The sequence below is a fragment of the Macaca fascicularis genome, chromosome 16, assembly GCF_037993035.2.
Source record: "Macaca fascicularis isolate 582-1 chromosome 16, T2T-MFA8v1.1".
Taxonomy (NCBI): Eukaryota; Metazoa; Chordata; class Mammalia; order Primates; family Cercopithecidae; genus Macaca; species Macaca fascicularis.
In genome coordinates this window covers 64075001-64101239 of record NC_088390.1, presented here as the reverse complement: position 1 = coordinate 64101239, position 26239 = coordinate 64075001, and the positions used below count along the sequence as shown (strand labels likewise).

Below are 26239 nucleotides of genomic sequence, written 5' to 3'. Positions count from 1 at the left end.
GAAATTCCTGGTGGCTTCATCCTCTGAGGATGATTTCATTCATCCTCAGAATGAAATCCTGGTTCCTCTGTGGACCCTGCAGTAGCTTCAGGGTACCTTCCTAGCCTTGTCTTCTATTCTCCCTGCCATGGGAGCCCCAACAGTGCTATGCTCGTTCTCATCTCCACGTGTTTACACATGCTGTACCCTCTGCCCAGAGTGCCTTTCCTACCCCTTCCCTGCCTGGCAAACTCCTCTTCAACCCTCAGGACCTGGCTAACAGGACTGGCTTCTCAGGCTGCAAGGAGCTCCCATAGCACCCTGTACATGTACAAATATCCCTCAGTCATGGCACCCTCACACCTGGGGTACTTCTCTTCCACATTGGGTTGGCCTCCAGAAGCTTAGAGAGTGGTCCTTGCAATCTCCCAAGCCAGTGTATGGCACACAGTTGGTGTTCAATACATACTTGCTGAATGAATGAAGAGGGAGGAATGGGCTATAAATTTGGGTGGGATCCCAGCAGACAGTTGGGTAAGGTCAGTGTTCTCTTCCAGTGTGTCTGGGAGAACTGGCTAGGGCTGGGGCTGGGGGAGGGAAGGGCCAGGGATGGTTCCTGGGGGAGAATGTCACCGAAAAGAGGCCAGTGGGACCAGAGCCAGGGAGGGAATACAGGACAATCTGAAACCAGACTCCCGAGAAAACAGACCAGCACTGTCTTTCCTGACAACAGGCGCTCGGCCGTCCTTTCCACCATCTTTCCTTGAAGGGACAGAGTAGGGGTAACTCTAACAGCTGATGCTTCCCTGAAAGTCATCAAGGAACTCAGCATGGAAGGAGAGAAAGGTCCCTGGCCTGAGCCTCTAAGACCCCAGAATCAAACTACTGACCCCTTAGGAAACTTCACGCTGTATAGGGGTAGCTTCTGTGATGTGGAGGTTTTTGATGCCTCCTCATCCCCACAACCCCCAGGGCACCAGCAGACTCCAAGCCAGGGGTACAGATGGCGAGCAGGACCCCTCCCACACTAGCAGCAGGCTTGGCTGGGCTGAGAAATACTGACTAATTGCATGTCAGTCTGCTCTAAAATCCCCTAATGGCCTGAGAATTGCCCACTTTATTAACTGGGATGAACAGTCCCAGGATGTCTCCTTCTCCCAACTCTGACTCCTAAAAGGACACTTCTGATCCAACCTATGGCTTTGTCCTCTGTTCTATCTGCGGACATGGAAAGTTCCCCGGCTGAGGTCTAACTTTCCCTCTTACTGCTAGAGACTGGTAGATTGATTTTTTTTAAAAGCAACAAAACTAAAGCCACAGCCGTTTTCCATGGACTTGGGCTTTATTGGGTGACTGTAGAGGCAAGGGAGGTTCTAGGGCTGGTGGACTGATGGTGGGGGAAGGGCTTCTCCTTGCTTTTGAATTTAGTGCATGTTGCCTAGAGGTTAGGTGTGTGAGAATAGCTGCAGAAGTGAGAGGAGAGGAAAAGAGAAGGTCGTAGAATGGACATTTTCCTTGGGCCAGAACCAGGATATGGGGGCTGGGGGTGGAGAGGGAGGGTACTCTTCACATAGGAGACTCCACCAAGGTCACTATTTGATATCAGCTTCCCTAACCCCCACCTGCCCCATCTCAGTTCATGCCCCAGATGCCAGCCCTGTTAGCTCCCTCAATATCCACTGGAGAAGAGGAGGGAGGAGGAGATGAGAAATGATGATATCCTTCTGCCCTCCAGCTCCCCTGCCCAGAAGAATTGCTTGCTCTGCCTGCCCTGACTTCCCAGCCAGGCTCAGGAGGTCAGAAAGCCTGGGCGCAGGCAGGGGAACAACTGTGTCCCTCACCACCCCTCTTCACACTCTGCCCTCTCCTAGCCCCTCACATGAGGTTGCAGCTCTTGGCTCGATCCTTGTGTATCTCGCCCTCATTCCCCCGGTCTGGCCGTCCTGACAGCTGAGTGGATCGCTGCATTCCCCGGCGTGAGTCAGTTCGGCGCAGCTGCCTATGGCCACGGCCAAGGGAGGCCACTGTGGCCACGTGGAAGACATCCCTGACGCTGCGCTCAGAGGACCTGGAGGAGCACTCAACGTAGGACACAGCCCCCACCTGCTTGGCCAGCACAGTGCCCTGGAAAAGGAAGGAGTGCATGGAAGAAAGTTATAGGTCTTAGCCTGCAGCTTAGAAAGGGGCACGGAGGCTATGGGCTGGGGTTGAATGTCAGGGCTGGGGACAGTCAAGGGATCAGGTCAGAGGTCACAGGCCAGAACAAAGGATGAGCCAGGTAAGGTGTTTTCTTTTTTTTTTTTTGAGACGGAGTCTCGCTGTGTCTCCCAGGCTGGAGTGCAGTGGCGTGATCTCGGCTCACTGCAAGCTCCGCCTCCCGGGTTCACGCCATTCTCCCGCCTCAGCCTCCCAAGTAGCTGAGACTACAGGCGCCCGCCACCACGCCCGGCTAGTTTTTTGTATTTTTAGTAGAGACGGGGTTTCACCATGTTAGCCAGGATAGTCTCGATCTCCTGACCTCGTGATCCACCCGCCTCGGCCTCCCAAAGTGCTGGGATTACAGGCTTGAGCCACCGCGCCCGGCCAAGGTGTTTTCAAATCAGAGACTGAAGGTGCAGAGGTGACAGGTCTAGGCTGGGATGAGGTCAGAGGTCAAGGGTCCCACCTGCTCATGTGTAACAGGGATAAGCCTCTGCTTGGACAGCTCCCTCAGTGTGGCCAGGTCAGTCCGCATGTCCAGTTTACAGCCAACCAGCACAACCTTGGCATTGGGGCAAAACTCTTGAGTCTCTCCCTGCCACTATGTAGGAGAAGAAAAGAGAATTGTGGAGCGGTGGAGGGAAGCACAGGGTGAGCCTTTGCGCCATGCCAGCAGTGTGCCCTCTCTTCCTCACAGCATGCAGAAACCACGTATCCCTCGGAACTCTCCCACACAAGGAAGAGGTGAGAATGCTAGGCTTGGGTTGAGAGCAGGATGGGGTGAGAGAGAAGTAGGGGGGACGAGAGGGCTGGCGTGGGCCTGCGGACTCTTCTCCCTCAGTGGCTATGAAGGGTCTGCCAGCCTGGAACCTTCCCATTCCCACTCGCCTTTCCCATGCTGTCTCCTGGGAACAAATTTATCCCACCCTCCCCTCCCCCACCTGGGAACTGGGGCTGCCCTAGCTGACTTCTGTCCATTCACCACTGGCTTTTCTCATGGAAATTGGGGCCTGGAGAGGAGGCCACAGGGCTTTCCTGAGTTCCAGGATCAGCCTTCACATCCCATCCCCTCCATCTGGGGCTCCCACTGCCAAGGACTTGGAAGAGCAGAGAAAGAATCCCGTGAGTGCTTCTCCCTTCACTCCCCCACCTCCCCTAGCTGCTGTATCCAGCTCTGAGGACTTTCAGGAAGCGGGTGGCTGGGAGGGATGGGGGCTGGAGGCAGGGGTGGCAGGGATGAGAGCTTCACTCGCTAACCAGCTGACGGCTGTACCCCAGCTATCACTCCCTCCTCCTGGCCCATTTTATGTCAGGACCATGGTGGCTGGTCCGTCTCAGTCTAGCTGCCCTATTTCCCCAGGCTCCCACCTTCTTGAGAACACTGTCCAGTGTTTCTGGTCGGCTAATGTCGAAGCAGATGAGCACAGCATCAGAATCAGGATAGGCCAGAGGCCGGACATTATCATAGTAAGAGGAACCTGAAGGAAGAGAGAGCATGAGGGGCCTGAGTGGATGGGAGGCCTGGAAGGGAATGGGAGACCTTCCAGATCCTGGTCAAGGGATGCTGGGAGCAGAGAATGGAAAAGAGCAACCACTAATACCCATCATTAATACCCATCATGGAGTCTGGGTTTCCCAAGTGGGGCAGTGGGCAGAAGGGGAGTCAAATGGTGGGAAACGGCTCTCTGCTTCCCTAGGGGTTTAAAAAGTAATAATTTTTATTCTTGACTAAGGTTTGGACCCCTTTGAGAAGCTCATGAAATCTATAGTCATTCTCATAAAATGTTACGTGTGCTTTCTGGGCTTTGGCAGTCTAAAGCCCCAAAGGGAACTCTTGTAAAAATAAAAACCCGGCCGGGTGCGGTGGCTCAAGCCTGTAATCCCAGCACTTTGGGAGGCCGAGACGGGCGGATCACGAGGTTGGGAGATCGAGACCATCCTGGCTAATACGGTGAAAGCCCGTCTCTACTAAAAAATACAAAACACTAGCCAGGCGTGGTGGCGGGCACCTGTAGTCCCAGCTACTCGGGAGGCTGAGGCAGGAGAATGGCGTAAACCCGGGAAGCGGAGCTTGCAGTGAGTTGAGATCCGGCCACTGCACTCCAGCCTGGGCGACAGAGCAAGACTCCGTCTCAAAAATAAAATAAAATAAAAATAAATAAAAATAAATAAAAACCCTCCTTATGTTGGGAGGAGGAAAACAGCAGTGGCAGGAAAGCACTCTCCCATTCTCCTGGGAGTTGATCTCAGATTTCTCTAGTTCAATGGAGAGAAACAGCCCCCGACCACTCCTCACTCAAGACATTCTAAATGTCTTTTCTCTTTTTTTATTTTTTGAGACGGAGTCTTGCTCTTTCGCTCCGGCTGGAATGCAGTGGAATGCAGTGGCATGACCTCGGCTCACTGCAGCCTCCCTCTCCCAGGTTCCAGCGATTCTCTTGCCTCAGCCTCCCCGCAGCTGAGATTACAGGCACGTGCCAGATGCCCAACTAATGTTTGCATTTTTAGTAGAGACGGGGTTTCAACCATGTTGACCAGGCTGGTCTCAAACTCCTGACCTCAGGTGATCTGCCCACCCAAGCCTCCCAAAGTACTAGGATTATAGGTGTGAGCCACCGCACCCAGCCTCTGAATGTCTTTTCTAAACTCAGTCTTATCTCCGAAGAAACATGTTCCAAATTAAAAGCCATTCCTTCCCAACTTTCCCAGGTAGGCAGAACCCAGCTGAAGGGCTCAGATCCTAGGCTTTCTCCTTTAGGACATGGTTTCTGTCAGGATCAGCAAGTTCTGCCTCAGTTTCCCTAGCTTTAAGCGGAAAATTGATTTTTCCTTCCTGTTGGAATTGGATGGATGGGCTGGGCTGACCTGGAACCTAAGGGTCTAGCCAAGGGAGGGGACAGAGTGGGCCACCTTGGAAGTCAGGGTGACCCCCAGGGACTTGGCTACCTGAAGTGTCCCACATGTTGAGCTCAATGCGGCGCTTGTCGATCTCAAAGCTCGCGGTGTAGTTCTCAAACACGGTGGGGACATAACTCTGCAGACACGGGATGGATCCAGATGAGATCCTCTCTCCAAGTCCTCACCCCAGATAAATGCCCTCCTCACTCCCACACCCCGTCCAGCCCAGCCCCTGGACACAAGTTGGTTTGGGATTGGGCAAAGGGGAGATCCCGGGAGCTCCTGCCCCCCGCAGAATCTCTGCTAGGCTCCCAGACCTCCTCCTGGTCCCTTCAGCCCCCTAGTTCTTCCCTTCTCCATTGCCCAGGACCTCCGACATTCCCCTCGCCCTCCCTCCCGGATGCTCTGGTTCTCCCAAACCCCATCCATCTCACCCTGCTCCCTAATTCCTCCCACCCCAATCCTCTGCAGTCCTTCCCGAGCCCTCAAGGCCTCCCCCCGTCCTCCGAGCCCCTGTATCTTGTCCCTGGTTACCCGAGTACCCGTTCCTATCCGTCCCCAGGGCCCCTGTCACCCATCCCGCAGCAGCCTTAGCGCCCCCCTCCCAAGACGCAGGTCCCTCACCCCGGGATAGGCGTCCTTGGCGAACACCTGCAGCAGCGCCGTCTTGCCGCACTCTGCGTCTCCCACCACCACGATCTTGCAGCGGCCGCTCTGCCCCTCCATGGTCCCGGCTACGCGCCGGTCCCCCACGCCACCCCCCTCCCGGGCCCCGCCGCCGCCTCTGCCGCCGCCTCCCCCGCCGCTGCAGCTGCAGCCGCGCGGGCCGCCAACACCGGCATCTCGCGGGCCCGCGCCGAGCCCCCGCCCCGGGGCTGCGGCCCCCCTCAGCCCCGCCCCCAGCCTGGCGGCCGCGCCCCCCGGCCCCGCCTCCCACCCGCGCAGCCGGGGGGCGGGGCCCAGCAGATCTGGGCGGAGCCCTGGGAACAGAGGACCCAGAGCCGGGGTCCAGCGCGCCAGTGTTGGCTGAGGTGCCCCTGCCGGTTTGGGACAGGCCGAACCGGGCTTATTTGACTTTCTCGGAGATAAGGGCAGGGCAGAGTTCAAGCGAAGTTCTTAGGGGTACACTAATGTGAGCGGCACACGCGCGAAGCTCGGCCCTGCTGTGTACCCACGCGTGCACGCAGGTGCACCAGTGCGGACAAGAGCGGGGGCAGCCATCCACTTCCTGAACACGGCGGGAGAGAGATGCTAAGGGGAAGGAGCCAGGCTTTTTTATTTTCTCTCCCGCCTCCGCCCGTGTCCTGGCAGGGGGTCTTGGGGAAATGGGAGGGTGAACCCCAGCACACCCACCCGGACGGTGGTGACATCATAGCTTTCCGTCCCCATGACAACGGGCAGCCGGGTCTCGGGTTGCATTGACTTAACCGCGGCTAGACTAGCAGAGAAGCGTGGACTGAGTTCCTCCAGCCAAGCACTGGGTGGAAAGTTTTGGGGGAGCTGCGTCCTCTGGTGGATACTTGGGGAGAAGGAGATTAGGAAGAGAAAGAACCAGCCGGGCACGGTGGCTCACGCCTGTAATCCCGACACTTTGGGATGCCCAGGCGGCCTGATCACGAGGTCAGGAGATCGAGACCATCCTGGTCAACATGGTGAAACCCCGTCTCTATTGAAAATACAAAAATTAGCCGGGTGTGGTGGCGTGCACCAGAAGCTGAGGCAGGAGAATCGCTTGAAGTCGGGAAGCAGAGGTTGCAGTGAGCAGAGATCGCGCCACTGCATTCTAGCCTGACGACAGAGACAGACCCCATCTCAAAAAAAAAAAAAAAAAAAAAAGGAAGAGAAAGAACCAACCGCCAGAGTTGCTCTGCTGGAGCCAGAGCTAAACCCAAAAGTCAGGCTTGATTAAGAGTCTTAACAATAGACCGGGCGCGGTGGCTCACGCCTGTAATCCCAGCACTTTGAGAGGCCACTGCACCCCAGCCTGGGCGACAGAGCGAGACTCCGTCTCAAAAGGAAAAAAAAAAAAAGAGTCTAACAATAATAAAACCACCGATACGTATTTGCGTGGCACCTTTTACTTTTTATTTTTTTTTTTACCTTTTAAAAGTGCTTTTTTGGCCAGGCACGGTGGCTCACGCCTGTAATCCCAGCACTTTGGGAGGCCGAGGCGGGTGGATACCTGAGGTCAGGAATTTGAGACCAGCCTGGCCAACATGGTGAAACCCCGTCTCTACTAAAAATACAAAAACTAGCCGGGCATGGTGGCGCGTGCCGGTAGTCCCAGCTACTCGGGAGGCTGAGGCAGGAGAATCGCTTGAACCTGGGAGGTGGAGGTGGCAGTGAGCCGAGATTGCCTCACTACACTCCAGCTTGGGCAACAGAATTTTGGGGAAAAAAAAGTAATTTTTTATATCGAGGCAATTCGAGTTAATAATATATGTTGCAAATAATTGTGTAAAGATAACTAGAAGCTGGGCGCAGTGGCTCACGCCTGTAATCTCAGCACTTTGGGAGGCCGAGGCTTGCTTGTATGCAGGAGTTTGAGACCATCCTGGGCAATATTAGCGAGACCCTGTCTCTAGAAAAACAAATCAAAACTTAGCTAGGTTTGGCCACTCTAGGCACGCTGCCTATGGGGTAGCCCTGCTCTGCAAAGAGCGGTAAAACATAAAATTAGCCGGTCGTAGTGACACATGCCTGTGGTCCCAGCTATACAGGAGGCTGAGGTGGGAGGATTGCTTGAACCCGGGAGTTTGAGGCTGTAGGAAGCTGTGATCACGCCACCTTGCTCAGCCTGGGTGAAAGAGTGAGATCCTGTATCAAAAAAATAAAATAAAATAAAAATATAACTAGAGCACGCAGCATCATCACTATGTTACAGAAGGGAAAATGAGGAACAGAACGTTAACACCAAAGTCAGAAAGTTTTAAAGGCGTGGTCTCCATGCTTCTGCTTTGCCACTGCAAGACCACAGTGAATTAAGTCTCATCCCTGCCTGGGTTACATAAAGGTACAGTCAGAGCCTGAGATACAATTTAGCTGGACTCCAGTCTACATGTAAGTAACTCCAAATCTGATGTAAGTTCAAGTTTTGGGACTGTTCCTTAACTTTTTTTTTTTTTTTTTTTTTTTTTGAGACACAGTCTGGCTCTGGAGTGCAGTAGCATGATCTCAGCTCACTGCAAGCTCCGCCTCCCAGGTTCATGCCATTCTCCTGCCTCAGCCTCCCAAGAAGCTGGGACTCCTGGCGTCCACCACCACGGCCGGCTAATTTTTTGTATTTTTTAGTAGAGACGGGGTTTCACTGTGTTAGCCAGGATGGTCTCGATCTCCTGACCTCGTGATCCACCCGCCTCGGCCTCCCAAAGTGCTGGGATTACAGGCGTGAGCCACCGCACCCGGCCTTTTTTTTTTTTTTTTTTTTTTTTTTTGAGATGGAGTCTCCCTCTGTCGCCCAAAGTGGAGTGCAGTGACACGATCTTGGCTCACTGCAACCTCCGCCTCCCGGGTTCAAGCAATTCTCCAGCCTCGGCCTCCCGAGTAGCTGGAACTATAGGCACCTGCCATCATGCCTGGCTAATTTTTGTAGTTTTAGTAGAGACGGGGTTTCGCCATACTGGTCAGGCTGGTCTCGAACTCCTCCTGACTTCAGGTGATCCACCCGCCTCGGCGTCCCAAAATGCTGGGATTACAGGTGTGAGCCACGGCGCCTGGCCTTTTTTTTTTTTTTTTTTTGAGACAGGGTCTCACTTTGTTGTCCAGACTGGAGTGTAGTGGCGCTATTTCGGCTTACCGTAACCTCAGCCTCCCAGGCTCAAGCGATTCTCCCGCCTCAGCCTCTCGAATAGCTAGGATTACAGGCGCGCGCCACTACCGCCTGGCTATTTTTTGCATTTTTGGTAAAGACGGGGGTTTCACCATGTCGGCCAGGCTGTTCTTGAACTCCTGACCTCAAATGATCCACCCGCAATGATCTCCTGACCTTGTAATCTGCCCGCCTCGGCCTCCCAAAGTGCTGGGATTACAGGCGTGAGCCACCGCGCCAGGCCTATCCCTTAAAATAGTTTTTAATTTGAATAAGGTTTACTGTGAATAAATAAATCGCGGTCTGCTTGAGCCCAAGACCACAGACATTCCTGGTGCCCGTTTTCGTGCTCTCCCAGCTTGCGCCACTGTGGCCCTGGCCCTTTAAGGCTGCGCGCGAGGCCCCGCCTCGCCCGGCGCCCCGCCCCTCCCGCTGGATCCCGCAGCCGCGGCTCTTCCCGACGCGCCCCGCCTTGCCCAGCTGTGCACTCTCAGTCCAGCTGTGCGCTCTCGTCGGGAGTCCCAGCCATGTCAGCCGAGAGAGAGGTAACCGAGGCGGCCACTGCGGTGGCGGCCGCCGAGGCAGGGGCCGGGGAAGACGCCTCTTCGCCGCCTGCGAAAACCGAGAGAATGAGCGACCCCCAGCAGCCCGCGGCCTCAGAAGGGGCCACCGCCGCCGCCTCGCCGCCGCCGCTGCGCTGCCTGGTGCTCACTGGCTTTGGAGGCTACGACAAGGTGAAGCTGCAGAGCCGGCCGGCCGCGCCTCCGGCCCCTGGGCCCGGCCAGCTGACGCTGCGCGTGCGGGCCTGCGGGCTCAACTTCGCAGACCTCATGGCCAGGCAGGGGCTGTACGACAGGCTCCCGCCGCTGCCTGTCACTCCAGGCATGGAGGGCGCGGGCGTCGTGATCGCAGTGGGCGAGGGTGTCAGCGACCGCAAGGTGAGCGGGTTGCGTAGGGCAGGGCAGGGCTGCGCAGGCCACGGGGCAGTGGGGCACGAGTGGGCGGGCGCCGGGGGTGTGGCAGGGCAGGAGAAACTGGCGCGGACCTGGGTGCACAAGCGTGGAAAGCGTAGCAAAGAAACTTGTGTTTTGGGGCTCCTGGAGAACGGCATTTATGTGGGGAGGGGAGGCGGAATTATCGCCCCTTCCCCAACCTTTTTTAGTTGCGGCCGCCGCCCAGAAGCTGTGCTGGTAGGGGGGGAAACAATAAGGCGCCCATGCGCATGCGCACAACGACACCACCGTCCCCACCCACCCCCGCCCCCCCGTTAAAACCACACCTGTACCCCTGCCCACCAAACACTCTCTGGGTAATTGTGGTCTGTGACTGTGAGTGACGGTTAGTACCCCCTTTTCCCGAGGGAGCTTGAGGGGCTATGTCGCCGGGGTTGGGCGGGGGCACAGTGGCCGTGCCAGAGTCCTGGTCACATGCAGCCCCGTGGTCTGTGGGGGTGTGAGGCGGCCCCTCCCAAAGCAAGGCAAGGCCAAGGAGACGAGACACGCCCGTGACGGAGAAGAGAGAGCCTTGCTCCCCCACCGCCACCAGACTTACACCGCCGATCTGGTTTTGGGGTGGGGGAGGCGGGATTGGGTCACCCGATCTTTGTCTTGGGCTCTGTGTCTCCCGTGACTGCAGTATCTCCTCCTTCTGTGACTCAGACATCGGGCCACGACCCGGGGCTGCCCTTGGGAACGCCTGGGGCGGGGCGTGTAGGGGGTACCCACCTCTGCCTTCCTCCTGCAGAGGACCCCCACTTCAGAAACCCCGGTGCCAGGGGTTTGGACTGGAACGGAGAGGTGTGGCGCCTTGAACTGGTTGGCCAAGTCTGCAGGCCTGTTTCTCCTCATTTATCATTAATCTCGGCCACAACCCTGGACACCGGAGAGCTCAAAATGATCAGCTTTTTGAGAGTCCTGGGATGAGGCCTCAGCACTCCATTTGTTTAGGGGTTCCTTTTTCTTTCTTTTTCTTTTTCTTTTTTTTTTTTTTTAGACGGAGTTTCGCTCTTGTTGCCATTGCACTTGTTGAGTGCAATGGCGCGATCTCGGCAACCTCTGCCTCCCGGGTTCAAGCGATTCTTCTGCCTTAGCCTCCCGAGTAGCTGGGATTACAGGCATGTGCCACCGCGCCTGGCTAATTTTGTATTTTTAGTAGAGATGGGTTTCTCCATGTTGGTCAGGATGGTCTCGAACTCCCGACCTCAGGTGATCTCCCCACCTTGGCCTCCCGAAGTGCTGGGGTTACAGACATGAGCCACCGCGCCTGGCCAGGGGTTTCTTTTTAAATCAGACCCCTCAGAAAGAGGCCCCTCAGATGTAGCCTCTTGCAGACCTGCCAGCCCCGGATTCTGGAGCCAGGTTTGTTGGATTCGGGAGCCAGGTTTGTTGGATTCATCGAGTATGCAAACAGCTTCTCCTTAAAGGCTTTCCTCTGAATTCAGCTCTGGCCCCACCCTCAAACTGACTTCTAAATGATCCCACTCTTGAGCAGGCGCTAAGGGGAATATTTTCAGGGGGTAGTTGTAGTTCATGTCACTGCTGAAGGCCACCCACCTCACCTCCCCCCCCACACTTTCCGCCTGGTAAATACAGGATATCCTGTCCAGGGCAAGAATCTGATGTAAGAGCCTGGATTCTGCTGGGAGGGCCCTTCCCTGTCTCTCTCCCTCCTCCTCCCTCCTGGTGTCTGGGCTGGGGAGGGGTCTTGGCCCTGATCTGGATGGCCTGAGGGTTAGCATGAGACAGGGTAAGTGAGACTTGTTCTGGGTCAAATCTGGGACTGGCCTTGACCCCAAATGACCAAGGCACTCCTCCCAGCTCTCCTGGGTTGTTCTGTATCTGCTAGTCTTGAGTCCCTGGGTGGAGGGCTTCCGTTCTCATTCTCCAGACCTCATCTCAGGCCAGAACTTGGAAGGAAAGACCCCAGCATGTCCTCAGTTCTCCTCTTCAGTGGACTGTGGGAGCATGAGGACATGAAAAAGGGCGTAAGTGGGAGTCCCATCCCCCTTCCCCATGGACCCTAACTCTTGTTAATATACCGAATTCCCATCATTCCTGGCAGGGATCAAGACAGACCCGGATTGTCCCAGAACAGCACCCACACCTCCCTCTTCATGCTCTTCAGAGTGCAGAGAGGTCTTTTCTCCTGACGCTCCCTCCTTTGCCCTGCCCTTCCCTTGACCCCACTTGCTAAGCTGGAGAGAAAGGTTCTGTTTTTTTTTTTTTTTTTTTTTTTAATCTTTTTTTTTTTTTTTTTTTTTTGAAACGGAGTCTCGCTCTGTCACCCAGGCTGGAGTGCAGTGGCCGGATCTCAGCTCACTGCAAGCTCCGCCTCCCGGGTTTACACCATTCTCCTGCCTCAGCCTCCCGAGTAGCTGGGACTACAGGCGCCCACCACCACGCCCGGCTAGTTTTTTGTATTTTTTAGTAGAGACGGGGTTTCACTGTGTTAGCCAGGATGGTCTCGATCTCCTGACCTCGTGATCCGCCCGTCTTGGCCTCCCAAAGTGCTGGGATTACAGGTTTGAGCCACCGCGGTTATCTTTGCCCCCTTTCCCTCCTGCACAGAGGCTCTCGTGGGGGTGGGGAGGAAGCCTTTTACTGCTGTGTAGGCCTGTGTAGCCCTCGTTGTCTGTCGCCCCTCTTGCACCATCTCTGAGTGAAAGTGTTTCCTGGGCTTCCAGTGCTGGCTCAAACACACTTCTCCCCAGGTGATCACACCCTGCCGTAATCGCTCAGAGAACTTTGCCTGCACTTTGGTATGGCCTTCTTTTGGTTGTTTGTGTGACTTCCTTGCTGCTATTATATTATTATTATTATTATTAGCTAACATTATTAAGTGCTTATTATGTGCCAGACGTTGTGCTAAATTTTTTTTTTCCATTTGATCCTCATAACTGCCCTAATTGACAGATAAGAAAACTGGAGCTCAAAAAGATTAAGTAATTTTTATGCACCCAAAGTCACACAGTCAGTAAACAGTTGAGACCACTTTTGTAACCACAGCAGTTTCATCTCTTCCACAATACTTCATGCTGCCCTAACTGTAAGCTTCTTGCATTCAGGGATCTTACACAATAGTGACATGTAAGATCTGTAAGAAGATGATAAGGATAGTATCTGCCTCAAAGAAATGATGTAAGGATTAATTAAGCATTATATATAAAGCACTTGAAATCAGGCTTGGCCCTCAGTCAGCAGTCAGTAAAGGTAGGTCGTTTTTGTTGATGATGTTGTTATTATTATTACCATGACTATTGCTGCTTCTCCTGCTACTTCATTTGTAAGAAGAGGGCCTTGTACCTAGGGCAAAATCAGTAAATAGCCTGTGGATGAATGAATGAGTGAGTGAAAGATACTCTTCTTTTTTTTTTTTTGGAGACAGAGTCTCACTCTGTCGCCCAGACTGGAGTACAGTGGCACGATCTCAGCTCACTGCAATCTCCGCCTCCTGGATTCACTCCATTCTCCTGCCTCAGCCTCCCAAGTAGCTGGGATTACAGGCGCCCGCCACTACGCCCAGCTAATTTTTTGTATTTTTAGTAGAGATAGGGTTTCACCATGTTGGCCAGGATTGTCTCGAACTCCTGACCTCGTGATTCACCCACCTCGGCCTCCCGAAGTGCTGGGATTACAGGCGTGAGCCACCGCGCCCAGCCAACGAATGATACTCTTCTCTTCTTCAAGGCAGGAGACCGGGTGATGGTGTTGAACCGGTCAGGGATGTGGCAGGAAGAGGTGACTGTGCCCTCGGTCCAGACCTTCTTGATGCCTGAGGCCATGACCTTTGAGGAAGCTGCTGCTTTGCTCGTCAATTACATTACAGCCTACATGGTCCTCTTTGACTTCGGCAACCTACGGCCTGGCCACAGCGTCTTGGTACACATGGCTGCAGGTGACGGGTCCCCTCACTTTATCACTCCTTACCCCACCCAGATTTCCTTCCAGGCCCTTTCCCTGCAGCCTGTCTGGGTTGTTGCCATGGCAACACCAGACTGCCTTGGCCTGTGGCGCCCAGAGGCCTCTGCTGTGTAGTTGCCGTGGTAACATTCAGGCACCAGGTCTAGTCTGGTGTGCTATCCTTAGCAACGTGCCCTCACCCCACACCCCCACCTCTCTAGCTACCCTCCCCACCACTTCTCAGTCATGGAAATTAGACATGGCCCTAAAACGAGCCTAGGCAAAATGAAGGTGATGGGCTGAGTCCTTGGGAGGCTAGAATGGAGTGGTTGGTAGCCAGGGTGACTCCATATCCCCTGCTTATGGGTGTGTCTTGCTGCAGGGGGTGTGGGAATGGCTGCCGTGCAGCTGTGCCGTACGGTGGAGAATGTGACAGTGTTCGGAACGGCCTCGGCCAGCAAGCATGAGGCACTGAAGGAGAATGGAGTCACACATCCCATCGACTATCACACGACCGACTACGTGGATGAGATCAAGAAGATTTCCCCTAAAGGTTGGGGGCAGAATATGGGAGGGGGGGTAGGAAGGCACAGGACAGGGAGGGGAGCTCCAGATCTGTGGATCCTAATGTTGTTCTTGGGTTGCCCTACTCTATAACAGGAGTGGACATCGTCATGGACCCTCTGGGTGGGTCAGATACTGCCAAGGGCTACAACCTCCTGAAACCCATGGGCAAAGTCGTCACCTATGGTGAGTTAGTGGGCCAGGCATGGAGAGAGCATGTGAGGGCAGGAGGGAGGGTCTAAGAGGTGGGATGTAGGGCCCAGGGCTTTTGAATGAAGAAGGGGTAGGGACTCTGGTGCTCTGTAGACAATCAGGGTTAGGAATGGTCCTGTATGTTGCATTCAGATTGCTGACTCCTGGGTGCCAGCTCTTTTCATTCTCTGTCACAACGTTTCATATGAGTCATAGTAAATTCTACATTTTATTTTATTTTTTGAGACGGAGTTTCACTCTTGGCCCCCAGGCTGGAGAACAGTGGCGCATCTCGGCTCACTGCAACCTCCGCCTCCTGGATTCAAGTGATTCTCCTGCCTTACCCTCCCGAGTAGCTGGGATTACAGGTGCCCGCCACCATGCCCAACCAATTTTTTTATTTTTAGTAGAGGCGGGGTTTCACCATGTTGGCCAGGCTGGTCTTGAACTCCTGACCTCAGGTGGTACAGCTGCCTCATCCTCCCAGAGTGCTGGGATTACAGGCGTGAGCCACCACAGCTGGCCAAATTGTACGTTCTTGTTTGGGGATTATTCTTGAACAACCAGCCTGCCTTCTTTCTGTCCTACCTCCCTGAGTGTCTTTTTTTTTTTTTTTTTTTTTTTTGAGACGGAGTCTTGCTCTGTCACCCAGGCTGGAGTGCAGTGGCCGGATCTCAGCTCACTGCAAGCTCCTCCTCCCGGGTTCACGCCATTCTCCTGCCTCAGCCTCCCGAGTAGCTGGGACTACAGGCACCCGCCACTTCGCCCGGCTAGTTTTTTGTATTTTTTAGTAGAGACGGGGTTTCACTGTATTAGCCAGGATGGTCTCGATCTCCTGACCTCATGATCCGCCCGTCTCGGCCTCCCAAAGTGCTGGGATTACAGGCTTGAGCCACCACGCCCGGCCTCCCTGAGTGTCTTAAACAAGGTGCATTTTCATTTAAAAAAGTATTTCATACAACAAAATAAGCCAGGCATGGTGGCTCATGCCTGTAATCCCAGCACTTTGGAAGGCCAGGACAGGCGGATGGCTTCAGCCTAGAAATTCAAGACCAGCCTGGGCAACATGGCGTAACCTCATCTCTAGAAAAAATACAAAAATTAGCCAGGTGTGGTGGCACTGTACTCCAGCCTGGGCAACAGAGCGAGACCCTGACTCAAACAAAGGAACAAACAAACAAATACATAAAGACTAGAGCAATTTTTTTTTTTTTTTTTTTTTTTTTTGAGAGGGAGTCTCGCTCTGTCGCCCAGGCTGGGATGCAGTGGCCGGATCTCAGCTCACTGCAAGCTCCGCCTCCCGGGTTTACGCCATTCTCCTGCCTCAGCCTCCCGAGTAGCTGGGACTACAGGCGCCCGCCACCTCGCCCGGCTAGTTATTTTTTGTATTTTTTAGTTGAGATGGGGTTTCACCTTGTTAGCCAGGATGGTCTCGATCTCCTGACCTCGTGATCCGCCCGTCTCGGCCTCCCAAAGTGCTGGGATTACAGGCTTGAGCCACCGCGCCCGGCCTTTTTTTTTTTTTTTGAGACAGAGTATCACTCTGTCACCCATCCTGGAGGGCAGTGGCCCAACCTCGGTTCTCTGTAGCATCCACCTCCCTGGTTCAAGCAGTTCTGCCTCAGGCTCCTGAGTAGCTGGAATTATAGGTGCCCATCTCCACGCCTGGCTTTTTTTTTGTTTTTCTTGAGACAGAGTCTGGCTCTGTCACCCAGGCTGGAGTGCAGTGACACGATCTCAGCTCACTGCAACCTCTACCTCCCGGATTCAACTGATTCTTCTGCCTCAGCCTCCCAAGTAGCTGGGACTACAGGCACGCGCCACCATGCCTGGCTAATTTTTGTATTGTTGTGGTTTTTTTGTTTGTTTTATTTTTTTTGAGACAGAGTTTCACTCTTTTTGCCCAGGCTGGGGTGCAATGGCACGATCTCAGCTCACTGCAACCTCTGCCTCCTGGATTCAAGCGATTCTCCTGCCTCAGCCTTCCTGAGTAGCTGGGATTACAGGCATGTACCACCATGCCCAGCTAATTTTGTATTTTTAGTAGAGACGGGGTTTCTCCATGTTGGTCAGGCTGATCTCGAACCCCTGACGTGAGGTGATCCACCCACCTCGGCCTCCCAAAGTGCTAGGATTTCAGGCGTGAGCCACTGCGCCCAGCCAACACCTGGCTAATTTTTGTATTTTTTAGTACAGACAAGGTATTTTTTAGTAGAGACAAGGTTTCACCATGTTGGGCAGGCTGGTCTTGAACTCCTGACCTCAAATGATCCTCCCACCTTGGCTTCCCAGAGCGCTGGGATTACCGGTGTGAACCACAGCACCCAGCTGCTGGAGCAATTTTAAGTCAGCCACGGTTGGTTTGGGCCTGGTAACCAGCAGTTTGAGAATTATCCAATCACCCCCTGGCACTGGTGTGGAGAATTGCAAGGGGATCACAGGGAACAGAAAGTACAGATGCAGGCACACAGGGATGTGCCTGGGGTGTTCACAGGCCATGTCACCTTGTCCTTCAGGAATGGCCAACCTGCTGACGGGCCCCAAACGGAACCTGATGGCCCTGGCCCGGACATGGTGGAATCAATTCAGCGTGACAGCTCTGCAGCTGCTGCAGGCTAACCGGGCTGTATGTGGCTTCCACCTGGGCTACCTGGATGGTGAAGTGGAACTGGTCACTGGTGTGGTGACCCGCCTCCTGGCTTTGTACAGCCAGGGCCACATCAAGCCCCACGTTGACTCAGTCTGGCCTTTCGAGAAGGTGAATGTGAGGATTTTGCAGGGAGGGCTTGGATAGGACTCATGAAGGCTGGGGTCCCAAGGGGCAGATTCCTGGGGAAGAGGAGGGCTGCCTGCATCGCACTGGCTCTTGTTGGATGGAGGCTGGATAGCACTGGGAGCCTCATCTTTCCTTCCTCCCCAGGTGGCCGATGCCATGAAACAGATGCAGGAGAAGAAGAATGTGGGCAAGGTCCTCCTGGTTCCAGGGCCAGAGAAGGAGAACTAGAGCGAGTGGTTGTGAGACCCTAGAGACCAGCAAAGGGAGAAGTTGGGAAGCTGCGTTCTGTTGGCCACCAGACTTGCATTTCAGCCTCTGTCATAATGCTCTGCCCTCCCTCCCCCGAAGGTCTCTGTGGTGATGACCTGCTCTCCCCTGCCCCTCCCCGCTTCCTGACCTCTGAAGAGGTTGGGAAGTGACCATTTGGATGTCTGGGCCCTGCCAAGGGGACAGGGAGGGTCAGAGGGAGGCCGGCTGCTTCCTGCCCCCGCCCTTTCCCCGGGCCTGCTGTGCTGCTTTTGTGCCAAGGTTAGCCAGTCCCCCCGTTGTGTTCCATGTGCTTTCACCTCTGCCTCATCTTCCCTCCCGTCCCTGCCCCGCCACCTCCCCAAAGAATTGAAATGTCAGCTCAGGATATGGGGCCAATCTCTGTGAGTCCAGCAGGTACCTGTCTCTCCCTAGTGTCCCTTCAGCCTGGGCCGACCAGCGCCCACCTCTGGGCTTGACCAGTTCCCAATCTCCTCCTCTGTCCCCAGCATCGTAAGCACAATTGGGCTTCTTCCATCTCCAGGTTTTCTGCCATTCTTAACCAAGGCTGCCTCTTCCAACAGGGCGGAAATCAGACCTACTCCCCTAGGTCACAACTCTGGGAGCGATACAGAGCCCCCACCCTTCACTGAGTTCTCTGGATTTGTTCTCAGTGCCTTAGCAACGAAAACCTGTGCTTGTGTGTGTGTGGCGGCGGGGAGGGAGGATCCTGTCTCCCACCTCCTTCTCCTCCCCTGTACTCCCCAGTGCCTTCCTTGTTCTGGTGGAGCTGGGGTTTCGCTCCTACCCAGTCCCACAACACTGCCAAAAATTTGTGTATGTGCCATTGGGTGGGGCAGTCCCGAGCCTCCTGGGGGAGCAGGGCAAAAACAGGTGCCCTCATCGTGGTCTGTGTCATGTCCTGTCTCTATGATGGTTGAGGAGAAAGGCGGGGAAGCTTCCTCAGTCTTGCAGATACGTGTGGCATTTACCAGCCAGAGCTCTGCAAGGCTGTGCTGTCTGTTTCTTGTTCTGGGACCAAAGTAAAAATCCAAGCACATTCCCCTTGCACTTAGGGGAGGCCCCACTGCCTTCTCAAAGCAGAGCGGCAGCTTATCAAACTCAGCCCACAACTTTGTTTACATGGGTGGGGAGATGGAACAGGGGAATACAGAGTGGGATGGTCAGGACCTGGGCCACTGTGACCAAAATGGGGACTTCCTGGGTAGGGAGGTCACTCCCTCTACTCACTGAGCTAGAATTAGGGAGGATTATCACCCCAACCGTTGCAATGGGAGGTGGAGGGACAGGCTCAGCATCCTCATTGTCTACATGAGGCCCAAATGTGTGAAGTGCGATTTCTGCTTTTGTGTACTCCACCACCCCATTACCACAGCTGCCTTTGTGTTTGTGTCAATAAAAAGCCAAACCCTAGGTCCTGCTTGTTGCCTCTGAGAGTGGAGGGAAGGTGAGCTTCTGGAAGGCCGGCGCTGCCAGCAGAAGATCTGGCTTCTTCCCGCCCCCATCTCTTTACATGCCCAAATCACGTTTCCTTTCATGAGTGAAATGAGGAAGAACATCATGGAGTGCAGGCCGTTTTTACTGTTCCGGGCAAAGTGTTTCGCAATGTGTGATCCCTCCCTGTTGGTGAACATAAAGACCTCCTACATGGGCACCCAAGCCCAGCCCCGTGTGAGATCCTTGGCCGTGGGGTGGGGAGGATGAGAAGGGGAGGCCCCTACCCTGACTCAGAGGTGAAGACTGCTAGGCCCTGCTGTCCTTGGGGTACGACTGTCAGGGACTCTATCTCCCCACCCCCACGGGTGGGCTTCTGGAAGTGGACCTCCAGGACGTCGTGCAGCTCTGGGCCGTCCAAGATATCGGGAATGTTGAGCACCAGCACTGAGCGCGGAGCTGGCTGCAACCTGATCTGGAAAAGGAGCCAGGAGATCGCAAAGGCTCATGGGAGAAGGGCTGGGGGCTGGGGGTAGGGCAGGCAGTGCCCCATGGGGGTATGAGGTCAGGAGGCCTGGAGAGGCTGGTCGTGGGTAGGTCAGTGGGGTTTGGGGCCTCTGATCCTTCACTGGGCAAGTTCCTGGCAGGCAGACGGGTTACCCAGCCCAGCCCCTGTTCTCCACCCCTCCCGCTTACCTCAACATTCTGGATCTCCCCATTCACATAGGGAGAGACACTCAGAGGGACCTGCTGTCCACCCAGTGGCACTCTGAACTGGCCAATCCGGCACAGGCGCTGGGCCACTGTGGGGAACAAGGAGGGGTGGACCTTTAGCATCAAGCCCTCTCCTCTCTCTGAACCCTGTACCTTAATCTTCCACACCCTGTACCCTCATCTCCCCTGCAGGAGGTCTGCATGACCGTCACCTCCATCCGTAGCAAACCCCAGCATGACACTCCCTTGCAGCAGCTCCCGAAACTCCACATCGCCACCTCCGTTCCTAGTCTTGCCAAAGAAGATCTCAAGCTTGTCCAGCAGCTCCTCCTCACTCAGCCTGAGACTGGCAGGAAATCCACTGACCAACACCCTCTGGCCACTCAACTGGCTGGACACCTAGGGGGAGACAGCAAGGGGTGGTCCCAGACACAGCTCCACTTTCCCATGCCCAGGTGCATGGCACCTTTTTCATGCCCCAGGATTCTGTCATTCTGTCACCTGGATGGTGGTGACCATGGGCAGCTCCAAGGGCTGGGCCTGCATCCGCAGCCGGCACTCCTCCATGTTGATCGTGTGCTCCTTTTGTTGCAGCACCTGCTCAGCCACTGGGTGGTGGGGAAACAGTCAGTACTGGGAATCCTCCCCACCTCCCTCCTGAGGCTCCCCATGAGCTCACCTTTGGGGTCATCAAAGGTGATCAGAGCAGAGCCCTCAAGCAGAGGGCAGTGGATCCGCAAATTGGAAACTAAAGACTTAGGCACTTCCCTGTCCTGCTGGGTGTGTCCTCGGAACACCAGGGGGATCTCCGGCACTGAAAATGGGACCTGGAAGTAGGGGAGGGGAGTAGGAGTGTTCCTCACTCCCACCTAGGAGGAAGACATCTCCAATCCCATTCCATTGATGCTGAGTGCCGGAGATAAATACATTTACTGAAAGAAAAGCTGGATAAATGAGTGGATGAATGCAGGTCTGGTCCATACCGGGCCATTTACATACAACATCTTAATTTGTCCTGGGGGGGTGGGTAGCTCTACTTTACAGATGTTCAAGTAACATACTGGAGGTCACATAGCAAAGAAGTAGCAGAGCCAGGAATAAAACTGAGAACTCCCCAGCTCTTTTGTGTGTGTGTATGTTTGTTTGTTTGTTTTAAAGGGAGTCTCGCTCTGTCACCCAGCTGGAGTGTAGTGGCACGATGATCTTGGCTCACTGCAACCCCCACCTCCCAGGTTCAAGCAGTTCTGCCTCAGCCTCACAAGTAGCTGGGATTATAGGCATGTGCCACCAAACCCGGCTAATTTTTGTATTTTTAGTAGAGACGGGGTTTCACCCTGTTGGCCAGGCTGGTCTCAAACTCCTGACCTCAGGTGATCCACCAGCCTCGGCCTCCCAAAGTGCTGGGATTACAAGCATGAGCCACCATGCCCGGCCTCCTTTTTTTTTTTTTTTTGAGGAGTCTCGCTCTGTCACGCAGGCTGGAGTGCAGTGGCGCAGTCTCAGCTCACTACAGCCTCCGCTTCCTGGGTTCAAACGATTCTTCTGCCTTAGCCTGCTGAGTAGCTGGGATTACAGGCATGCGCCACCATGCCCAGCTAATTTTTGTATTTTTGATAGAGACGGGATTTCACTATGTTGGCCAGGCTTGTCTCAAACTCCTGACCTCAGGTGATCAGCCCACCTCGGCCTACCAAAGTGCTGGGATTACAGGTGTGAGCCACCACACCTGGCATCGCCAGCTCGTTTTTACCAGACAACACCAGGTCTCCCACCTTACCTTGTCTTTGGGGGCGTCCCCGAGCTCCTTTCTCAGCTGCTGCAGCTCCTGCAGCCTCATCTTGAGTCTGGCCTGCTCCTCCTGAAGGGCGTGGAGGGCCTTTTGGAGCAGAAGGAAACAACGAGACTTCCACCTGCCATTCCAGAGAATCAACAAGCCCAGGGGAAGTGGGGCCTGTTCTGGACTCTCCAGAAGCAGAGTTGATGCTAAGCTCAAGAACAACCCAACGGCCGGGCGCGGTGGCTCAAGCCTGTAATCCCAGCACTTTGGGAGGCGGAGGCGGGTGGATCACGAGGTCAGGAGATTGAGACTATCCTGGCTAACATGGTGAAACCCCGTCTCTACTAAAAATACAAAAAAAAAAACTAGCCGGGCGTGGTGGCGGGCGCCTGTAGTCTCAGCTACTTGGGAGGCTGAGGCGGCAGAATGGCGTGAACCCGGGAGGCGGAGCTTGCAGTGAGCCGAGATCACGCCACTGCACTCCAGCCTGGGAGACACAGCGAGACTCCGTCTCAAAAAAAAAGAACAACCCAACCCCTTTGTGCTGCCCTGGGCTGGTCTTGGCCCCTCCACCCAGGGCTTGGCTGGGCTCATCTCAGCTGTTCTTGAAAGGGCAGGAGCCTTTGCAGCGTCCATGACTTGTTCATGACCACAGATCTAGAGTTCAACAAACACTGAGCTCCTGCTAGGAAGTGCTGGGCACTGACACAGACAGTGGAAGATAAGGGTACAGCCCTCAGGCCTGCCAAACAGTGCTCAAAATAGTACATGATCACATCACTGACTGTGAAGGGCGGCCAGAGTTTGGAAGAGGGACAATCCCAAAGGGGTTAACCCAGTTAGGGACACCTCCAAGAGAAGGGAAGACAAGTTGCAAAATGTCATACAGTAACACTGTTAACTTTTACTAAGTACTTACTATATGCCAGGCGCTGTGTTAAGCCCTTCTGATGAATTATTTCATTCAATTCTTAGAACAACAGGGTATCTATAAGATAGATATCCTATGATCCTTATTTTATTGATTTATTTTTAAATTTTTTCTTTCTTTCTTTCTTTCTTTTTTTTTTTTTTTTTTTTGAGACAGAGTCTTGCTCTGTTTCCCAGGTTGGAGTGTAGTGGCATGATCTCAACTCACTGCAGCCTCCACTTCCTGGGTTCAAGCAATTCTCCTGCCTCCCAAGTAACTGGGATTACAGGCACCCACCACCACGCCCGGCTACTTTTTGTATTTTTAGTAGAAACGGGTTTTCACCATGTTGGCCAGGCTGGTCTCAAATCCTGGCCTCAGATGATCTGCCCGCCTCAGCCTCCTAACGTGCTAGGATTACAGGTGTAAGCCACCATGCCCAGCCAATCCTTATTTTATAGATGAGGAAATTAAAGCTCAGAGAGGTTAAATGACTTGCCCAAAGTCATTTGGCCCTAGGCTGTCTGACTCCAGAGCCCATCCTGCTAACCTGTGCTTTACAATGAAGAAATGAAGCCCAGAGTGGGGAGGTGGTTTACCCATCAATTCTAGCTTGTCCCTGGACTGCTACACTTTCCACGGAACAACAAGTAGCCTTTTAGGCTGGGTGTGATCTGGAATGGGTCCAGAGAGAGAACTGACATCATAGGCAGGGAAGTGACACCAGAGATACCAATAAATGCACCTCTGTTTGTGGAATAGAGCAGAGTTCACCCTGTGGTTAGGAATCTTGATAAGTAAGTTCGGCTCAGAGAAGCATGAGGTCTTTTGCAAAGATAGGACTCTGTCCTGACCATCTCTGTATTGCCAGTGTCCAGCAAGATCTCCGGCACAAAATGTGTCCAGTAAAAGTGTGTTGAATGAAGAAATGAAGTGAATGAATGACGGTAAAGGAGCACATTACAGAGGGCACCAAATAAATTCGTTGTGAGTTTGGTCTAGTTTTAGCAGAAACCTAGAGCTTGACCACATAATGCTGGTTTATGAATAGTGAAAAAGACCCTTAGTTATTCATATTTCTGTAAATGAGACAGTGCTAACACAGTGCCTTTAAGGGCCAGTTAGATAACATCAATGAGTTAATAGAGCCATGTAGGATGACAGAGAGTGGTGGGGACTGTGATGCACTGGGAAGAGCATGTCCCTGCTAAAGTAAACCTCTTCTAGCCATAACCAAGTTTTCCCCCACAGCAAATCTATCCATATTTTTGTTTTGTTTTGTTTTGTGAGACAAAGTCTCAATGCCACCCAGGCTGGAGTGCAATTGCTTGATTATGGCTCACTGCAGCCTCGACCTCCCAGAATCAAGCGATCCTCTCATCTCAGCCTCCTGAGTAGCTAGGACTACAGGTGTGTGCCATCACGCCAGCTTTTTTTTTTTTTTTTTTTTTTTAATTTTCTGAGATGGGCCGGGCGCGGTGGCTCAAGCCTGTAATCCCAGCACTTTGGGAGGCCGAGACGGGCGGATCACGAGGTCAGGAGATCGAGACCATCCTGGCTAACACGGTGAAACCCCGTCTCTACTAAAAAATACAAAAAACTAGCCGGGCGAGGTGGCGGGCGCCTGTAGTCCCAGCTACTCGGGAGGCTGAGGCAGGAGAATGGCGTAAACCCGGGAGGCGGAGCTTGCAGTGAGCCGAGATCGCACCACTGCACTCCAGCCAGGGTGACAGAGCCAGACTCCGTCTCAAAAAAAAAAAAAAAAAAAAAAAAAAAATTTCTGAGATGGAGTCTCACTCTGTTGCCTAGGCTGGAGTGCAGTGGCACAATCTCGACTCGCTGCAAACTCTGCCTCCTGGGTTCAACAGATTGTCCTGCCTCAGCCTCCCAAGTAGATGGGATTACAGGCACCTGCCACCATGCCTAGCTAATTTTTTATTTTTTATTCATTTATTTTTTTTGAGATGGAGTCTCACTCTGTCGTCAGGCTGGAGTGCAGTGGCATGATCTCGGCTTACTGTGACCTCTGACTCACGGGTTCAAGTGATTCTTCTGCCTCAGCCTCCTGAGCAGCTGGGACTACAGGCACACACCACCATGCCCAGATAATTTTTTTATTTTTAGTAGAGATGGGTTTTCACCATGTTGGCCAGGATGGTCTCAATCTCTTGACCTTGTGATCCGCCCACCGCGGCCTCCCAAAGTGCTGGGATTACAGGAGTGAGCCACTGCACCCGGCTCTAATTTTTTGTTTTTACTAGATATGGGGTTTCACCATGTTGGCCAGGCTGGTCTCAAACTCCCCACCTCAAGTGATTACCCACCTCAGCCTCCCAAAGTGCTGGGATTACAGGCATGAGCCACGGACCCTGGCCCCCTAATCTTCCCCTTTTTAATTGAAATAAAAAATTTGGGCAGGGCGTGGTGGCAGACGCCTGTAATCCCAGCACTGTGGGAGGCGGAGGAAGTCAGATCGCTTGAGCCCAGGAGTCTGAGACTAGCCTGGACAACACAACAAAACTCTACCTCCACAAAATATCTAAAAATTAGCCAGGTATGGTGGCACATGCCTGTAGTCCCAGCTACTCGGGAGGCTGAGATGGAAGGATCTGTTGATCCCTAGAGGTGGAGGTGACTGCACTGAGTGGGCCAGGATCGAGCCACTGCACTGCAGCCTGGAAAAAAAGAGTGAACTCTTGTCTCAAAAAACAAAAAACAAAAAATCTGGATTTTTATTTGAAAAAGATGGCCCAATTTAACGTATATAAAGCCGGGTGCTGTGGTTCAAGTCTGTAATCCCAGCATTTTGGGCGGCTAAGGCAGGCGGATCACATGAGGTCAGGAGTTTGAGACCAGCCTGGTCAACATGGTGAAACTTTGTCTCCAAAAAAATACAAAAAATTAGCCACCCATGGTGGCGTGGGCCTGTAATCCCAGCTACTCGGGAGGCTGAGGCAAGAGAATCACTTGAATCTGGGAGGCGGACGTTGCAGTGAGCCAAGATCACGCTATTGCACCTCAGCCTGGGCAACAAGAGTAAAACTCCATCTCAAAAAAAAAAAAAAAAAAAAGGCCGGGCGCGGTGGCTCACGCCTGTAATCCCAGCACTTTGGGAGGCCGAGGCGGGCGGATCACAAGGTCAGGAGATCGAGACCATCTTGGCTAACACGGTGAAACCCCGTCTCTGCTAAAAATACAAAAAATTAGCCAGCGCAGTGGCAGGCGCCTGTAGTCCCAGCTACTTGGGAGGCTGAGACAGGAGAATGGCGTGAACCCGGGAGGCGGAGCTTGCAGTGAGCCAACCGTGCCACTGCACTCCAGCCTGGGTGATGAGCAAGACTCCATCTCAAAAAAAAAAAAAAAAAAAAAAGAAAAGGCTGGGCATGGTGGCTCACACCTGTAATCCCAGCACTTTGGGAGGCTGAGGCAAGCGGATCACAAGGTCAGGAGATCGAGACCATGGTGAAACCCTGTCTCTACTAAAAACGCAAAAAAATTAGCCGGGCATGGTGGCAGGCGCCTGTAGTCCCAGCTACTCAGAGAGGCTGAGGCAGGAGAACGGCATGAACCCGGGAGATGGAGCTTGCAGTGAGCTGACATTGTGCCACCGCACTCCAGCTTGGGTGAAAAAGTGAAACTCCGTCTCAAAAAAAAAAAAAAAAAGAAAAGGCCGGGCAGGAGATCAAGACCATCCTGGCTAACACGGTGAAACCCCATCTCTACTAAAAATACAAAAAATCTGCCAGGCATGGTGGAATGTACCTGTAGTCCCAGTTACTTGGGAGGCTGAGGCAGGTGAATCGCTTGAACCCGGAAGGCAGAG

The 26239-nt window shown here is 53.7% G+C and overlaps 3 protein-coding genes across 10 annotated transcripts in view; 1 reads left to right on the top strand and 2 right to left on the bottom strand.

Moving 5' to 3' along the window:
- Positions 1-1302: 1302 nt before the first annotated feature.
- RND2 (Rho family GTPase 2) lies at positions 1303-5982 on the bottom strand. Its single transcript, XM_005584329.5, has 5 exons — positions 5701-5982; positions 5125-5212; positions 3547-3656; positions 2645-2779; positions 1303-2103 (listed from the first exon to the last, which is right to left on the bottom strand). Exons 1-5 carry the CDS (start codon positions 5800-5802, stop codon positions 1855-1857), a joined length of 684 nt encoding a protein of 227 aa, XP_005584386.1. The 5' UTR covers positions 5803-5982; the 3' UTR covers positions 1303-1854.
- Positions 3160-18994, top strand: VAT1 (vesicle amine transport 1). Of its 4 annotated transcripts, none has more exons than XM_074019741.1 (6): positions 3160-3300; positions 13570-13777; positions 14165-14335; positions 14443-14532; positions 17055-17296; positions 17459-18994. In XM_074019741.1, exons 1-6 carry the CDS (start codon positions 3175-3177, stop codon positions 17540-17542), a joined length of 921 nt encoding a protein of 306 aa, XP_073875842.1. In that variant the 5' UTR covers positions 3160-3174; the 3' UTR covers positions 17543-18994. The 4 variants fall into 4 exon arrangements, with proteins under 4 accessions (XP_073875842.1, XP_045231871.2, XP_073875844.1 ...); XM_045375936.2 differs by lacking the exon at positions 3160-3300 and adding an exon at positions 9319-9822; XM_074019743.1 differs by lacking the exon at positions 3160-3300 and adding an exon at positions 10181-10222.
- Positions 18995-19142: 148 nt separating this feature from the next.
- IFI35 (interferon induced protein 35) overlaps positions 19143-26239 on the bottom strand; it is a 10365-nt gene continuing 3268 nt past the window's right edge. Inside the window, exons 1-7 of one of the 5 annotated variants that reach the window (XM_065532436.1) lie at positions 22093-22203; positions 21507-21607; positions 20409-20556; positions 20231-20337; positions 19942-20128; positions 19712-19818; positions 19143-19490 (exon numbers count right to left, since the gene is read on the bottom strand). In XM_065532436.1, the coding sequence (XP_065388508.1) occupies positions 19299-19490; positions 19712-19818; positions 19942-20128; positions 20231-20337; positions 20409-20556; positions 21507-21566 (801 nt within the window). In that variant the 5' untranslated portion in view covers positions 21567-21607; positions 22093-22203 and the 3' untranslated portion in view covers positions 19143-19298. Of the gene's footprint in view, positions 19491-19711; positions 19819-19941; positions 20129-20230; positions 20338-20408; positions 20557-21506; positions 21608-22092; positions 22204-26239 lie in introns of those variants that run through there. The other 4 variants (XM_005584326.4, XM_065532437.1, XM_074019745.1 and 1 more) reach the window with 4 other exon arrangements.

What these genes read in the sequence shown, in the direction of transcription:
- RND2 (XM_005584329.5), bottom strand. Translation starts at nt 5,802, where the DNA reads ATGGAGGGGCAGAGCGGCCGCTGCAAGATCGTGGTGGTGGGAGACGCA. An exon ending in CCAAGGACGCCTATCCCGGG is followed by an intron (nt 5,213 to 5,700) that starts GTGAGGGACCTG and finishes CCGTGTCTGCAG; the next exon opens with AGTTATGTCCCCACCGTGTT. An exon ending in TCCCTGTTACACATGAGCAG is followed by an intron (nt 2,104 to 2,644) that starts GTGGGACCCTTG and finishes TTCCTTTTCCAG; the next exon opens with GGCACTGTGCTGGCCAAGCA.
- VAT1 (XM_045375936.2), top strand. Translation starts at nt 9,412, where the DNA reads ATGTCAGCCGAGAGAGAGGTAACCGAGGCGGCCACTGCGGTGGCGGCC. An exon ending in CAAGAAGATTTCCCCTAAAG is followed by an intron (nt 14,336 to 14,442) that starts GTTGGGGGCAGA and finishes ACTCTATAACAG; the next exon opens with GAGTGGACATCGTCATGGAC. An exon ending in CAGTCTGGCCTTTCGAGAAG is followed by an intron (nt 17,297 to 17,458) that starts GTGAATGTGAGG and finishes CTTCCTCCCCAG; the next exon opens with GTGGCCGATGCCATGAAACA.